We start from the raw sequence: 19253 nt of genomic DNA on the forward strand, positions 1-19253 counted from the left end.
CTACGTTGGGGTGCTCTCTCTCTCTCTTTCTCTCTCTCTCTCTCTCGCAATATGTTCGCGATAAATAAAGCACAATATCTATTTTTGAGATTAAATGGTAACAAAACAATAGGCGTGTACAGTGAGTGGTAAGATCAAAGAAATTCACGATGTTCTGATCCGTTTTTTTTCATAAAGTATGCAGTTCCCTCCCATGTGCCATCTTGGGACCGGTACTGGTGAGATAGGGTTTTGTGATAGTTTCTTTCAAAACATGGGTAGGTTTGTACGCTTATCAAGGTGTGCTCAAATGTAACCTCGTATACGGAATTCAGGTCTTATATACAGTAATAATAATAATATCAAAGACAAAAATGTTTTATTTACTCGTTTAAATTTTAGCTACAGCTTTTTATTTTTGCATTTCACAAAATATTCTTATGATGAATGTTTGGTTAGCAAACGTTATAAAGCCCACATGGTTTCCGCTATAGTTCAAGTATGGCTGTTAAAGAAAAACAAAATGTGAAAACAATATTTTTATATTGCCAGTCTGATACATTTGCCATTTCAAAAAGTTGAAAGATGTATTCCACATACATTCGTATTTGTTTTACATTGTAGAATAGTGCGATTTAATTTTGTTTCATACGGAATAAATAATCCTTGCTTACAGTTTTATGTTTAGTATTTAATGAGTATCAAGTTATTGATTTTACAAAATAACTGAAAGCTGCAATCTTTCTTTTTTACATCAGCATGTGCATCCAGGTCTCATGATGGCAATGTCTTTTTGAAAAGTGTTACATCATGCAAATCAAAGAAATTTCAAAATAAAGAACAGTTTTTCTGTCCAAATAATACCACAGCGAATGCTGATTTACTCCAATTAGTCATCTTCTTCATAAACTCCAATAACTCCTGTTTGACTGTTGTGAAAATGTTTCTTTCTCATCTAAGCTTTTATAATTCTATTTCCTCTTCCGGTAACAGGCTATCAGGTTGACCAAGCAATGGACATGGCTTCGTTTCCTCGCAGAGATATCTTGTCTTTGCATCTGGAGTGCTTTTATTTGGGACAGTACTCTTTCCTCCTCTGCCTCTAATTCGTTCAAATGGCGCTGGTAGGCCTCCTCCAATGCACCTCTCCAGATCGAGATGTCAGGTAACTCATCCTGAAAAAAAGACGGGATATTCATGCTTTAAAATGTAAATTAACTTATCAGCATCAAGTTGGGGAATATTGCGTCATTTTGTGAAAACTTAAACTGTCTTGCTCTCGGTGTGATCCTTCTGACCCTATATTTTCCCCTTTATAAATTATATATCCACACGTATTATTCTGCAACAAATTGTTATCTGCCCACGGAACCACGAAAACACGACTTACTGATGTTGAATGCCCAGCATTGGGATAGCTTTCACTAGTCGAGTTTTTTTAAAACTGTAACTATCCATTTAGGTCATCGACTGAAAATCGAAGCCTTCTTTGGTTGCATTAGAAGACCATTGTTTGAAATACTAAATATTGAATTAATCTTTTTAGGTTACCGTTTTAAGTCTTCTTTTGAAAGCCTTTTTTAGAAATTACGTTCCTTGTTTCAAATGATTGGTTTTGTCTAATATATTGTATCAACAGCGTTCATAAATAAATAAAAATCTAGATGCACTGTCTCGCTAAAGAGACAGAAATCTATATAATGCTAACATCCGACTATGTCTATATAATACCAGGTTCATCCTGTTCTACGGCTTCTGCTTTTACAACGCGAAAATAGAAAAGCAGACATGAGATTTAATTGCCTAGGTATACTGGAACAACATGCTAGGACCAAAAGTAACAGCGTAATCGTTTGTAAGAAAAGAAAATTCTTAAAGGTGAAGGTTTTAGAGGACGAAGATACACATTTGGGGTTTTAATTGCTACTTCAACTTTAAGGAGACGGATTCTATTTTAGAGAATGTGCACCCCAACAAATATATTTCTAATTACGCAGAATAGATTCAAACATATTATTACTAAAGAAAAGGAAAAACCATTTAGAAAGTACGCAAAATAATTATGGCTGACAAGTCACTCATGAACGTAATTCTCAACCATAATGAAAGTTTCCTTAGCCTAAAGCTTCTTATGGTCCAATATGATTTTGGTATTATTTTATCCTTGATTCCATCATTATGATCATGTTGTATATCACACAGTTCCTTGATTTCTATATAACGGTTATGTTGTGCTGAAGTGTTAATTTAATTGATTTCTACATAACGGTTATGTTGTGCTGAAGTGTTAATTTAATTGATTTCTGCATAACGGTTATGTTGTGCTGAAGTGTTCATTTAATTGATTTCTGCATAACGGTTATGTTGTGCTGAAGTGTTAATTTAATTGATTTCTACATAACGGTTATGTTGTGCTGAAGTGTTAATTTAATTGATTTCTACATAACGGTTATGTTGTGCTGAAGTGGTAATTTAATTGATTTCTGCATAACGGTTATGTTGTGCTGAAGTGTTCATTTAATTGATTTCTGCATAACGGTTATGTTGTGCTGAAGTGTTCATTTAATTGATTTCTACATAACGGTTATGTTGTGCTGAAGTGTTAATTTAATTGATTTCTGCATAACGGTTATGTTGTGCTGAAGTGTTCATTTAATTGATTTCTACATAACGGTTATGTTGTGCTGAAGTGTTCATTTAATTGATTTCTACATAACGGTTATGTTGTGCTGAAGTGTTAATTTAATTGATTTCTGCATAACGGTTATGTTGTGCTGAAGTGTTCATTTAATTGATTTCTACATAACGGTTATGTTGTGCTGAAGTGTTCATTTAATTGATTTCTGCATAACGGTTATGTTGTGCTGAAGTGTTCATTTAACTGATTTCTACATAACGGTTATATTGTGCTGAAGTGTTCATTTAATTGATTTCTACATAATGGTTATGTTGTGCTGAAGTGTTAATTTAACTGATTTTCACATGTTCATGCCGAATTCCAGTAAAAATTAACCGTCGTATTCTCATATCCTTTTCTTCTGATAATAAGGGTCTAACTTAATTTGATTAGCCCATCAATTTTGTAGTGTCAAATATTTATTTTCGGTTTCTGCTTGTTTTGTTGTTGTTGCCGTTTTAAGACTTTTCGTATTAATTCATAAAAACCAGTAGTTTCTAATGATGAATTAAGTATATTGGATACCCTTCGCCTGTGAATTTTTTACGATGTTTATTGACATAAAATGATAACATGACGTGATTGTACCTTCCCTTAATAAAAATCCAAAATGGAAATTACCTGTATCAAACTGCCATCAATTTTAAAGCATTGTCTAAAGATTAAGACTGAATATAAAAACTGTTGTGAATATTCGATCTGAAGGCGTGAATGATGTTAGGATTCAAAGGCGCGAATTCTTCTTCTTCTTCCTCTTCGTCAGTTGAATTAGAGTGATTTTCGTTCATCTAGAACATGTATCACTGGTTTGTTCACGCACTGCATGATTTTTAATTACTCCTAGGGGAAGGAAAGAGAGCCTCATCCCCCAGGCTTTTATGTACTCACAGAGTACTTATTAATTTAGCCTTCAGATTGTGGGACTGTTGAGTCCCTAACAATCTGACTGAATGGCTGTTACATGAGAGGGAATGGTACCACACAACTCATGTTACTGAAAAGTTCAATTGCATTGAAAAGCCCCAGGTGTCTACCCAAGCAGTATGTGACGCCCGCTGCGATTGGTCGGCAGTGATGACGTCACATTAGGACACCTGGTTGTGTGGCCGGTGGAAATCGTTCCACATACTGCCACGTGTACGTTGTCCGAGCATGGTGAAGGAGGAAAAGGCACTCGGCAAGCCAGCCATGGACGTTGTGTACTTCCCGAAACGCTAGCCCCTACTTATTTCAAATTAAGTCCAGTTTTACTAATGTACAAAAAATACCAATAATGTGTAAGCCAGCTCTGCAATTAGTCAAATTATTAGTTATAAATTTTGAAAAAATATTTACTAACAAGTTTGAATTTCGTGTACGTAGTGTACATAGAATATGAAATAAAACCAATCAGTAAAGTCTAAACGACTTGTATCAGTTTGAGTCACGCATGGTTAAAAATTTAGTATAAGAATTTAGACGGCGGTACCAAAACAGGTCAAATTAGGTTAGTTATGAAACAGATTAGCTGCATTGCAATCTTTAAAGAATACTCACGCTCGGACGTCAATGAAAACACTTTCATAGTACCGACCTAGGTGTACGGAAGTACGGATTGAACATCTACCAGATCGATTATTCAATTATTTTAATAGTATTTAGTGAATTTCACGTGACAGTAAGATAAAAGAGCGCATGAAAAGTACAAAATTATTATTCGTTGAATATGTTTTAACTTCTACAGTGCGCAAAGAAGTACTGCTAAAGCTCCTCACAATATACAATATAGGATATCAGTGTAGAGCGTAACATTACATTAGGAGTGAACAAAAGAAAGCAAACACAGAGCTTCCATTATCTATGTCTAAAAATTTTAGCAAAAATCTGGTAGCACTATTTTTTTTATTAATAAACCGATTTAACCCATGCCAGTAGTAAATATAAAAGATCGGAGTTCACAAGAAGTGGCTCACGTGAATTATGATTGGAGGGTTGGGGTACTGAACAAGCAAACAAGTTTTCTTCTATAGCCAATAAACAATGTCAGGTGGCCAATAAAATCATAATCTTCACCTGTTCATTACCGTGTCAGCTTCACCTATACATTACGTTGTCAGCTTCACCTGTCCATTACTTTGTTTGCCTCGCCTATCCATTACTGCGTCAGCTTCACCTATACATTACTGTGTCAGCTTCACCTATACATTACTGTGTCAGCTTCACCTGTCCATTACTGTGTTTGCTTCGCCTGTCCATTACTGCGTCACCTTTGCCTATAAATTGTGTCAACTTCACTTGTCCATTACTGTGTCCTATTCACCTGCCCATTACTGTGTCAACTTCACCTGTCCATTACTGTGTCAATTTCACCTGTCCATTACTGCGTCACCTTCACCTATAAATTACTGTGTCAACTTCACCTGTCCATCACCGTGTCAACTTCACCTGTCCATTACTGTGTCAACTGCACCTGTCCATTACTGTGTCAATTTCACCTGTCCATTACTGCGTCACCTTCACCTGTCCATTACTGTGTCAACTGCACCTGTCCATTACTGTGTCAACTTCACCTGTCCATTACTGTGTCAACTTCACCTGTCCATTACTGTGTCAACTGCACCTGTCCATTACGGTGTTAATTTCACCTGTCCATTACTGCGTCACCTTCATCTGTCCATTACTGTGTCAACTGCACCTGTCCATTACTGTGTCAGGTCGTTTCTTAGTTTTACAGCTTATAAGATCTTGATAAAGAGTATGTTTTCTCGACGAAAGCCCAATACAGACTAGAGGAAAGCAGCAAAGCCCTCCCTTTTCTTGCGCTGTCGCAGTCTTCAGAAAACAAGAACATATTTAAACTAATCGTCACGTTAATGCCAACTTTTTTGGCGAAAGGATTTATCTAATCCTAAACTGTCTGTAGGATCCTTTTTTGTAATATTTTTTCCTAAGTTTGCCTAACAACGTAAACAACATTGAACAACGTAAAAAAACAAGTTTATTCACTCATATATTATTGCGTTAACGTTTGTATATGTCCAGTGATATATGATCCTTCGTGGTATATTTCTAGTCATTTCCAATCCTCCATGGTATAATTCTTATCATATCCAACGCTTGTCATATATTTCTAGAAATATCAGATCCTTCATAATATAATTCGAGTCGTATCCAACCATTTGAGGTATCATTTTAGTCATGTATTACCATCTATTAAACAATTCAAGTCATATCCAACATTTCGTCATATAATTATTGTCATATCCAAACCTTCTTGGTATATTTCGAGTCATATCAAATCCTTCGTGATATAATTTTCGTCATATCTAACCCCTCGTGTTAAAATTCTAGTCATATGCAACCGTTCTTGGTAAAATTCTAGTCATATCCAAACCTTCGTGGTATCATTATAGTCATATTCAGCCCTTCGTGGTACATTTCTAATCATATCCAATCTTTCGTGATATAATTCTAGTCATACTTTATTATCTGCGGTATAATTGTGCTTTGGTTGCAATTGTTCTTATTTTGACTGCCTCCATTGCAACATGTTCCGGCTCTGTCGAATTGCTTGGACATAACGCAGGGCGGTCATATTTCCGGACGATTGTTTTCAATATGTTTATAATTGATATCATTTGATAAAAAACTAGCAAAGTTACTTTGATCCCTTAAACGAAAAACATTTTATAATTTAGATGAACGAGGAAGTAATTATCATATTCAAAGGAACTATCGTTTTCAGATGATTAACCGATACTTGACATCCTTGGCTTTATGACCTCGTTTACTCGAATTTCCGTTATTTTTTGTGTGATTTTGGTCATCATCTTTCTACGTGGATAATTTTTAATCGATTCACATATGACAGAAAGAGTTCGGTTAGTATAATAAATGACAGTGGCGCATTTTATTCTGACAAGGGGCTGATTTTGATAGAATAGTTTGTCTTCAGAATCATTTAAGAACACTTTATTCTTTCCCTACTAATTCTCCCATCGTATTTGAAATATTATCTTACACAGAGAGGAAATAACAAAGATTTTAAATTTCTACTATTATCGCTATTGTAAAACCCACCCACCCACTCACCCAATCAATAATTGCCAATGTTTTCATTAGAAAACATAACTCATGTTATCACCACTTCCAAACTGTTTTCTTAATCACGAGCAAGACGTTGCATTTTCACAATCGTAAAATAATTCCTAAAACATTTTAACTTGCACTTGTGTGTATCAAATGATGCTTCCGTCGTGATAATTGCTTCATTTATCAATCGACCAATACCATGTACAAGAGAGAGCAATAAAACGTGCTAATGAGAAGTCAAATTGCTTAGAATTAATCACGTTTCAAAGTCATGCCCTTTTTTTAAAACAAGTTCTGAGAAAATTTCCTATGGAATGCCACCATTACGAAGAAATTACCAAAAAATGATATCCTACGACAGATCTATAGGTGTCTAATGTATAAGTTTTTGCAATTCCAATCTGCTCGAAGTAAAACACTAATTAAAGCATAATTAATATTGATTAATGTTGTCCATTTCAACATTACGAACACTTGAAAGTTCGCATATATATATATATATATATATATATATATATATATATATATATATATATATATATATATATATATATATATATATATATATATATCACTTAACGACATATAAAAATTGCAGATCATATCGGTGATTAATGTTCCAAGAAAATTTGTCTGGGTAAAGACTCAGAGGTGCTTATAATCTCAACGAATTGCAAATACGTGCCAGTGTTGTTCTCAGTTTTAAATGCAGTTTTAATTCGGCCATAAAACACACACAATTATCAGCACTTCTAAGAACACACTTTTCCCGACTAGTTCATTCACACGCCAGTGGTGCTTATAATGTAATAATATTCTAGCAGAGCCGAGCTCTTTGGATGTAAACCAATATATCACCCGCTAAATCAAGACTCAATTTTCTTTTAAATTGAATGTCAGCGACGCATGGGTGGAATCGTCTATCACAGGACGCTTAGTTAGGAATAATTTCCAATAAACTAGGAGACAAATGAGATTCAAACACATAAAAAACATATTCGCTTACCCTGTTCTAGGGAGAAATAAGTCTCACTAATTGTGACTTCTCTTTACATCTTATTACAGGATAAAGTAATTATGGATTTGATGTGCATATTGGCTCTAAAGACGAGCAAAATTTCGTCTCTATTAGGCCATGTTCTCACAAAAATGTATTCTGTATTTACATTTAAAGGCATTGGTTTAGTGCCAGTTGTTGTGGTAAGCATTACATTTATTTACTGTAATGCAAAATACATTAAATTATATAACTATATTCCGAGATTTAGTAATAATAGTTACCTCTAATTTTCCTCTTAATTGCGCAAATCTTATAAAAGTAGGCTGTGTGTAATCCTAGAATGTTTTACCATATTTTCATACATGTATATCATTTTGGAAGCTGGCCTATGTTACAAAATGGAAATTGTAATTAGTTAATTAATTTAATTAATTAACTAAATGATAATAATAATAATAATAATAATAATAATAATATCATTATTATTATTATTATTATTATTATTATTAATCATTCACACTACTCCAGCATAATAAAAACAAATTATAAAGATGTATTTTACTTTTTTTTAAATAGAAATGTGTCACTTTTTAAAATGTCTTGCATACAAAACGTTTTCAGACCAATCCAGGACTTGCAGCTCTAGGATATAGTAACACAAATTAACAGCAATATCCAAACGTACTTTCAAAAAAGAAACCCAAATCTCACCTATCTTGAAACTGAAAGACCCGAAGGACAGAGTCAATAATAGTTTATCTGAAGATCAATAAGCGGGTGAATATTTTCTCGTGAAGCAGCCGATATAGCGTTTGTATTAGAGACCGTAGCTAATGGGGGAGGGGGGGATGAAAAATACGGATTTTGAAGAGTTGATAGAATATGTATATTATCGCTTCGGTAATAGCCATATAATGTACATATGTGTTAGAGGCATGTTAGAAACCTTATCTGGATTATCAGCAGAAAACCCAACTGACACAATAAAACATAAATTGCATATGATATCCCAGACTAACACAACTGATACAATAAAACATAAATTGCATATGACATCCCAGGCTAACAAAATTGCTTCATATGACGTCGCTCTTCGCCACTTCGAGGTCTTATTCGTCTTATATGTCTTATTGGTCTTATTGGTCTTATAGGTCCTATAGGTTTTATTGGTCTTATTGGTCTTATTGGTCTTATTGATCTTATTGGTCTCATTGGTCTCATTGGTCTTATTGGTTTTATTGGTCTTATAGGTCTTATTGGTCTTATTGGTCTTATAGGTTTCATTGGTCTTATAGGTCTTATTGGTCTCATTGGTCTTATTGGTTTTATTGGTCTTATAGGTCTTATTGGTCTTATAGGTCTTATAGGTCTTATTGGTCTCATTGGTCTCATTGGTCTTATTGGTCTTATTGGTCTCATTGATCTTATAGGTCTTATTGGTCTTATTGGTCTTATTGGTCTCATTGATCTTATAGGTCTTATTGGTCTTATTGGTCTTATTGGTCTTATTGGTCTCATTGATCTTATTGGTCTTATAGGTCTTATAGGTCTTATAGGTCTTATTGGTCTCATTGGTCTCATTGGTCTTATTGGTCTTATTGGTCTTATAGGTCTCATTGGTCTCATTGGTCTTATTGGTCTTATAGGTCTTATTCGTCTTATTGGTCTTACAAGTCTTATTGGTCTTATAGGTCTTATTGGTCCTATATGTTTTATTGGTCTTATAGGTCTTATTGGTTTTATGTCTTATTGGTTTTATATGTCTTATTGGTCGAAGGCCAGAAGAGCTTATTCGCTCGTCTTGCTAATGTAATCCGGCGTACGTCAGCAGTTGTTTGTCATCGTTGCTCAACAATTAAAATAAAAGGCATTAACCTTGGTACATGTTAATCTTAAGGTCATGTTTGTCCAAATGAAAAAGTGTCCCTCAAACATATAAAGTGGCTGCAATATGGCAGCCACCTTTAAAATCTTGTTATCGCTGATCATCCTGGATGAAGAGGAAACCAAACATAAGCAATGAAAAACTGTTATATCCAGTTTACAAAAACAGCATGAAACTACTGAGCTCAGTTGTATCCTAACAAAGAGATGGTTAAAGAATATAATGGACTCTGGAAAGGATCTGACGATCAAATTCAAGCTCATGTGGAAGTTTGGAAGACCTCTCTGATAGCAAACAAGGGATTGCCTGCTCTTGTTCAACTGAAGTCACGTACTTCCTTTGCTTACATAAATAGATTTCCTGATGCCTTAATTCAATACAACTGTCTTGGCAAATATGATGACATAAGTCGCCTCCCTAAAGAAAACGATGCAACGGCGACCAGCCTGCAGGTGACGTTTTAAAAAAGATGGCGATGATCTTAATCTAAAACATTTTACAACCAATGCAATAGATGAAATAGCCGCAGCATTATGGTCCATTATCACACACACACACACACACACACACACACACACACACACACACACATATATATATATATATATATATATATATATATATATATATATATATATATATATATATATATATATATATATATATAAGAATTTTTCTTTATCAACTTGACCTAATTCACGAGTACATTCCTTAAGCGTTTTAACAGGTTTAACGTTAACTTTTTTATTTAACTTTTCCACAGTAAAGGTTGGTTTTGTTTTGTTTCGAATTGTTATTCTTGCAAAAGATTTTAACAACCTTATTTTTCTTAAAACCCAATTTTACTCCGAACTGCATCGTCAGGCGTGTGTTACTGTGCCATTAAACCACATACATACATACATGCATACATACATACAGCATACATACATACATACATACATACATACATACATACATACATACATACATACATACATACATACATACATACATGGACCGCATGTGTTGTTTTCACTGTAAGCTTGAAAACCTTGTATTTGCTACTTTTCTAAATGAGTAGTTTTATTGACATGGGCTGTTCACTTAAAGATTTTATAGGATGTATAAATGATGGTCGCAAATACAAAGAGTACCGATCTGACATCCCTTGTGATATTTTGACAAATCTTGCCAAGGTATGAATCCAATAAAAGTATTATAACCATTCCAAGGTATGAACCCAATACAAGTACTATAACCATTCCAAGGTATGAATCCAATACAAGTACTATAACCATTCCAAGGTATGAATCCAATACAAGTACTATAACCATTCCAAGGTATGAATCCAATACAAGTACTATAACCATTCCAAGTTGTGAATCCAATACAAGTATTATAACCATTCCAAGGTATGAATCCAATACAAGTAATATAACCATACCAAGGTATGAATACAATACAAGTACTATAACCATTCCAAGGTATGAATCCAATACAAGTACTATAATCATTCCAAGGTATGAATCCAATACAAGTACTATAACCATTCCAAGGTATGAATACAATACAAGTATTATAACCGTACCAAGGTACGAATCCAATACAAGTACTATAACCATACCAAGGTATTAATCCAATACAAATACCAAGGTATGAATCCAATACAAGTATTATAACCATTCCAAGGTATGAATCCAATACAAGTGCTATAACCATTCAATGTATGAATCCAATACAAGTACTATAACCGTACCAAGGTATGAATCCACTACAAGTACTATGACCATTCCAAGGTATGAATCCAATACAAGTACTATAACCATTCCAAGGTATGAATCCAATACAAGTACTTTAACCTGAGCTGACGTTTTGTGAACATGCATAAAAGAACTGCATTATACATCGAATCACACGGGGAGAAAAAAGAGGAAATTTAGAAGGCAAATTAACAAACAAAGACAAAGTTGCCAAAACAAATTAATTTAAATAAGAAATTCAAAATAGTCAGATTTTATTTATTTCATCGTCTATGATAGCAATCCTCTGCGTATCTGGAAGCATCATGTTAAACCACAATTTGTCCGAAAACATTTTTGTAACAAGTTAGTAAGTTTGTTGTTGAACCTAAGTTGTTCTATTTCCAATGTTCCCATAGGTGTCCGCGGAAATTTTCCTGGGGCTGGAGGCACACATAAGCAAAAGGATACATTTATATATTGCACCTTGGATTTTATAACATCCAATGATAACAGAAATCTCTCTCTCTCTCTCTCTCTCTCTCTCTCTCTCTCTCTCTCTCTCTCTATATATATATATATATATATATATATATATATATATATATATATATAATAGACATTTCTGTAACGGCTGTGTTTTCATCAGGGTGAAATTTGAAAACTCTAATCCTGCCTTTTTTTCCTTGCCTTTTTAGTCACATTCCTTTCAGCGAACTCCTACACATGCATTATCTTTCCGTCACTAACGAAATAACGCGGGATTATTGCCAAATTTATTGGCATTATATTATTAATTGCAGGTCTTTAGCTTTATGAATAGTTCCAAGTATGAAAACTATGGTAAAGTTTAGTATGTTACGGCCCGAGCATCGCGTGCAAGCAATCATTGCGTGCATGCGAAAATTTTACACTCTCCAAAAATAAAAAGAATCACATAATGGATCAAAGATTTAGTTACAGATTATTTTGTCTCCTCATTATTGGCGACTTGGGCGGTTCTCATTAGCTCATTCGTTGTCCACGATGAAAGGAAATTAGGTTATACGCTGCACATTACATGAAATAAAAAGTCAAGAGCTAAAATAATTTGAATTTGGCTTTTAGCTCCAACGCAAGTGGCAGTTCAAGGCATTGACAGGAACCGAAATAGTTTCATTTTTTTATCAGACCTCTAATCCCTAAACGTTATCCGTTGAGTTTCTTGAGGTACAGTGATCCCTAAATGTTATCCGTTGAGTTTCGTGAGGTACAGTGGAGAATATTAAAATGAAATGATCGATGACTAGAAAAAAGAGTAAATACTTTTATAGAAACCATTTGCAAGCCTGCAACCTTTATGAACTAAACTTTTGTCTCCAGTCGTACTCCGTGTCAGCTAGGCTCTTGGTCAATACGATTATTTCATTCTGAGACACGTTACATTTTATTGCAAATTTTATAATGTTCTAATGCGATTGAACAGAGTTTTTCATGACTCGGAAAGAAAATGAATAATAGAAAGAAAAAAAACTATTTAAAATGACAACGCAATATTACTGAGGCTGACAAAAACGCGTAAAAGTAATACCTTCCGCATCCCTTTTGCAAAAAAGAAATGAAGAAAACTCATTTTCAAGACCATACCAATGGTTGATCGGAATTAGCAGACCTTGGTATCAAAATCAGCATAGTTTTCAAATAGGTACCAAAAAGTATGATCAGTTTGACATTGGTGTTAATAATACATACCTTGACATCGGCGTTACTAATACATACTATGGTGTTACTAATATTTATATTCAAAACTGCCGTCAACACTTAACAGGCTTGAGGCAGCTGCTGTTGAGTTTTGTGCCGTTTCTAATGTCATGTGTTTGTTAACAGTGTTCATTTCCATTTGTGGTTTATTTGGAGAGTGTTCTTTCGTTTGCTTGGTTGGTGGTTGGGGAGAATTGTTAGTCTTTTTCTGAGTTGTTCTGCGCAACTTGTACTACAACAGTCTTTTCTTTTGAACATGACGTCATCGCGTTCTACTCGCCAGTCGACCCGTTTATGCTTAACGGTCAGGATATTTAAGTCTTTTTCCTGACAGATACAAGTATTAACTACACTAAAACTTTCAATTTCGAACCCACATCGTTTGGACTGATCCATACCTCACTCACGATGAAACAAAGGTCAGTCCACTTTTATGCCTCTACCGCCCTCCTCCTAGTCGTAAAAACAAGATAAATAAATCTCCTTTTGGAGCAGTTTCCTAACCTCCTGGAGTATCGAAATTCGACAGGTGGCAATCTGACTATTTCTGGAGATTTAAATTTTCATTTGGACTGTCCTGGAAATAAATACACATAAAATCTCCTAGATTATATTCATATTTTCAACCTCAAACAGTCAGTTAGCCAACCAACCCATAAATATAGTCACATTTTAGACTGGATTCTTCAAAGACCTGATGATAATATTTTACAGTCTTCACTGATGTCCTCTGATCACCTGTGCGCTATATTCCATCTCACCGCATCAGTTCCTAACCCCGTATGATAAATAGAACCCAACTAATGCATGACATCCAAGCAAACCTAATATCTTCATTTGTTTTGCAATTTCATCGTGTTTTTCTGTAATCTTCTTGTTGTATATGATTTTATGTGTTATATAATATTGTGAGCGCTTAGAGCTTCTAAAGATTACGTGATGTACTAAGTCCACGCTATTATTTATTTTATTTTATTTATTTATTTATTTATTTATATATCTATCTATTTGTTTATTTATTTAATGCAATGATATTGGTGTTACTTATACATACTATGGTGTTACTAATACATACTATGATGTTACTAATACATACTATGGTGTTACTAATACATACTATGGCATTGGTTTTACTAATATATAATATGGTGTTACTGATATATACTATGGCATTGGTGTTACTAATGCATACTATGACCTTTTTGTTACTAATGCATAATATGGCATTTGTATTACTGATACATAATATGGTCTTACTAATAATAATATGGTCTTACTAATACATATTATGGGATTTTGTTACTATTACATACTATGGTGCTATTAATATACATTGAAATTGATGTTATTAATACATATTATGGCATTGGTGTTACTAATGCATATTATGGCATTGTGTTACTAATGCATACTATTGTGTTATTAATACATACTATGAAATTTATTTTATTAATACATACTATGGCATTGGTGTTACGAATACATACTATGATGTTATTCATACATGCTATGACATTGATGTTACTAATACATAATATGGCATTGGTGTTACTAATGCATACTATTGTGTTATTAATACATAATATGGTGTTACTGATACATACTATGACACTGGTGTTACTAATGCATACTATTGTGTTATTAATACATAATATGGTGTTACTGATACATACTATGACATTGAGGTTACTAATGCATAATATTGTGTTATTAATACATAATATGGCATTGGTGTTACTAATGCATACTATTGTGTTATTAATACATAATATGGTGTTACTGATACATACTATGGCATTGGTGTTACTAATGCATACTATTGTGTTATTAATACATAATATGACATTGGTGTTACTAATGCATACTATTGTGTTATTAATACATAATATGGTGTTACTGATACATACTATGGCATTGGTGTTACTAATGCATACTATTGTGTTATTAATACATACTATGAAATTTATGTTATTAATACATACTATGGCATTGGTGTTACGAATACATACTATGATGTTATACATACATGCTATGACATTGATGTTACTAATACATAATATGGCATTGGTGTTACTAATGCATACTATTGTGTTATTAATACATAATATGGTGTTACTGATACTTGCTATGATATTGGTGTTACTAATACATATTATGGTGTTACTAATGCATGCTATGGTGTTACTAATACATACTATGACATTGACGTTACTGATATTTCAATCAACTGGATAAATATACAAAATAATTTAAATGCGTACGTTTTGATTAAAAATCGGTGAGTAAATTAATTGTTGCAGTAATTTTTATCTTTAGATTTTTACGTAAAATGAAATTATGAATTTCCTTTGTGTTTACAAGAACTATAGACCTCTCTATTGCTTCGGATTTAAACATTCTGGATAGATACATAATACTATCTGGTGTTTACGCTCGAGACCGATTATTTCCAGTAGGAAAAAAATGGAAGCTTAATGGTTTTATGGACTTGCAAGGACAGCTCAATTTCAAATGGGGATTTTCAGATTTTTAGACTAGACTTTTATGTTTAACGATTCCGAGATACTGAAAGAATTTAAAATATATACGTTATTCTACTGAGGCATAGCGCTTGCATCGATTATCAATCAACGTAGAAGCTGTTGTCATCAACGAATTCCATGAAGGCGTTATATATCATCGGTAACGCATTGTGCTTTTTTAGCTTGAATACAACACCAATGTGACAACAACCCATTTTTTTTAAACAGTTAAAGACATAACTACCGCGTTATTTAGGTCAAAATACCCACATATTTGTTTTCCTACTTCTAAGACGCATATTACAACCTCATGACGTCGCACATATGAAGTCATGACGTAAATGAAGATAAAAAGCGTAACGACCGAGGCATCCGAATGTAGTTCGAAACGATTTCACTACACTCTTTGCGATGTTGTCAAATCAGGAATTTTCGTAATGTGATAATATAATAGTAATAGTATGTTTATTTAAAAGGAAATTTCCGAAACTGGTGGAATTTTTTTAAAATCTGGTGCCACGGGATCAGAACGGGTAAACTAAACTGGTGTGTCCATGGGCAATGAACTATACACTCATTACCTCAGCACTTACTAGTTAGTCTACGTGTGTGGATGTACCGTAAAACACCAAAATAAACCCAACAAATCTCGTGACTGGATTAATGCAGTTGTGTTCTACTTTGAAATCCTCCATTTCTCCATGGGTGCTTCGATGTTCGACAAAATCATGCAAAAAGTTCAATCTCTGGCAATTTTTATTTGACTGTCTTAATTGTAATGACTTTGACTGCCATGCGTTTTCACAAATTACCTACGATCAGCTCCGTATAAGAATTATCCAAAAAAAAATCAGACCAAAAGCGGCAAGAGACAGGAGACATGGCACTTCCATTAAGATTGCAAATTCTAAAACTATAAAATAATAATAAAACAATGAATTAATCAGACTATACAGAGAAGAAGAAACAGAAGAAGATGGGGTCACGACTTATGTTCTTATTTTGATGGATTGGGTGACGACGATCGTTGTTGGCCTGACGAAATTATATAGAGTTTCCTGTGCGCATGAAATATGTTAATGACGGATTTATACAGGCCTCTAGCACCGTTTTCTGTTGACAATGTCATATTCAAGTCTAACCTATTGAACCACTTTTTTTGTCTTTAGTGATATTTTTTTTAAGTATCATTTTCACAAAAAAAAATTGAGTTGCGCATTTCATACGCTTTTAAATGAAAAAAAATAAAAAATGAAAGAAAAAAAATTAACAAAGAAATCGTTGATTACTTTTTGATTTGCCGCAAAGAGACGACTGACAGTTTGGAAACGTAAGAATGCTAACTGTGTAAGGTAAAGACAGATAAAAAAAATCTAATTTTATGATACGAATACGAGCTTCAAACCTTAGCGGAATAACTTCAATTAGAATAGGGCCAACTGGATTAATTTTATAAATTAAATGTCCGCATAAAGTATTAATTGAGATTATTATGCTGTTTTGTATGGAACTCCATCATGGCCCACCATTCATCTAGCGTCTACTCAGAAATGAATTGTATGCTAAGTGCAAAAACGTCTCGTTGACCTTTCAGCTAATCGTTCCACTGGGTAACATGTTATTCTGTACACGTTGATCATGCTTTAAGTTTAGCACTTTATATCACTTGGAAGACACAACATGTCAAGGTAAGGTGCAAAACAATTGAAAGAAACTCTTTTAAGTGGATATCTCTGTTACTCAATGCACATCAGTGAAATATATGGGACATTTTGTTGCTAACAGAATGCTGGAAAATCCTATAATTTACTTTAGTAATATGAAAGCGGATCCGAATATTTAGAGAACAGTCTTGCAGTGGTTCGCACATTCTCCTTCCAACATCTGAACTGAGCATTGGCCTTAATTTTTAATGTCTTATATGGCATTCGAGACTGTTGTAACTCCGCGGTCAGCTTGACTTAATAGACCGTACATTTTGGTGTCGAATCCTGCCAGGTAGGAATGCCGTGGTGAGTGACCGTGGTAACTAACCACACTGCCTCGCCACTAAATAGGCTTTCGTACTCTCATATGCAGTTAGACATAACTTATTAATCAATTTGAATAGGACATGCCTGAAACAGTGACTACATTTTGTGTTCAGGTTCAGTCGAATACAAATAACTGCCGATAATTCACATATTTCATTAAATAAAAATGTGATATTATTAATCTTTCTGTACATACTTGCGCTTGGCATATGCTCTTTACCGCTGCAACAGTATTACCAAAAAGGTCCTGACTCAAATATTTAATTTCAGTGATATTTGCACTTAATTTCCGTATCGTTTGTCTTATTTTTTTTTCTTCACAATTCATGCAACAATCCAGTTTCAGTCGTCGCATTTCATTTACCACCACCAACAGACTTTCTGAGCTTGCACATGTTCGAAATTTTGGTCCCGATATTTCTTTTGTGTTTTGATGACTTCATAGTTTATTGGTCATTCTAGATCGTGGTTTCCTTTTTGGGTTACATATTATTCGACTTGCATATACCATGGAAACTTTACATGGATGTTGTACTTGTAATTGCTCTCTATTAACACTGCTTTAACTACAACGAAGTATCAGCAAAATGTAATAGTTTATAAGCAATACAAATGTAACGAAGGTTCACGCCAATGCAATCTTAGGTCATGTCATTGTAATAATGGGTCGTACCAATGTAATGATGGGTCATGCCAGTGCAATGATGCGTCATTTCAGTGTAATGATGTGTCATGCCAGTGTAATGATGCGTTAATTCAGTGGAATGATGGGTCATGTCAATATAGTGTTGGGTCTTGTCAGTGTAACGTTTGGTCTTGCCAATATTATGTTGGGTCCTGACAGTGTAATGATGAGTCATGCCAATGTAATGTTGGGTCATAACAGTGTAATGATGGGTCATGCCAATGTAATGATGTTGGGTCATGCCAATGTAATGATTGGTCGTGCCCAGGTAATGATGTGTGATACCGGTGTAATGATGGATCATGACAGTGTAAAGATGGATCATGACAGTGTAAAGATGGATCATGCCAGTGTAATGATGGATCATGACAGTGTAATGATGGATCATGTAAGTGTAATGATGGATCATGACAGTGTAAAGATGGATCATGACAGTGTAAAGATAGATCTGGCCAATGCTCAGCCATTATCTCATCTATGCATTAAACGTCAGATATTTTTGAAAATTAATAAACTAAAACTAAGATACCAACAACAGTCATGTATATTGTAATATGCCATCTACGCCATGCATATTGTAATAAGCCAGTTAAAAAGTTATACATATTGTTATACGGCAGCAACGGTAATATTTATTGTAATATGCCAGTAACAGACATGCATATATTAATAACAGCTATATATATATATATATATATATATATATATATATATATATATATATATATATATATATATATATATATATATATATATATATATATATATATATATATATATATATATATATATTGTAAAAACAGCCATACTTATAGTAATGTGCCCTCAAAAGAACAACGTGATGCATACATTTTCATTAAAAGGAAACGAGGCTTACCGAGTTTCCTTTTAATACAAAATTTCTACAACGAGTGGTATACATCAAAGATACAGTGTACAT

At 33.8% G+C, this 19253-nt stretch overlaps 1 protein-coding gene across 1 annotated transcript in view; it reads right to left on the minus strand.

The window, feature by feature from the left end:
* Positions 1-341: 341 nt before the first annotated feature.
* The window catches only part of LOC149781277 (uncharacterized), a 58792-nt gene continuing 39880 nt past the window's right edge, over positions 342-19253 (minus strand). The window contains exon 2 of the mRNA XM_089934729.1: positions 342-1154. Within this exon, the coding sequence (XP_089790855.1) occupies positions 951-1154 (204 nt within the window). The 3' untranslated portion in view covers positions 342-950. The remainder of the gene's footprint in view (positions 1155-19253) is intronic.

This window comes from Sinohyriopsis cumingii, chromosome 15 (assembly GCF_028554795.1).
Source record: "Sinohyriopsis cumingii isolate HCF-2022 chromosome 15, ASM2855479v2, whole genome shotgun sequence".
NCBI lineage: Eukaryota > Metazoa > Mollusca > Bivalvia > Unionida > Unionidae > Sinohyriopsis > Sinohyriopsis cumingii.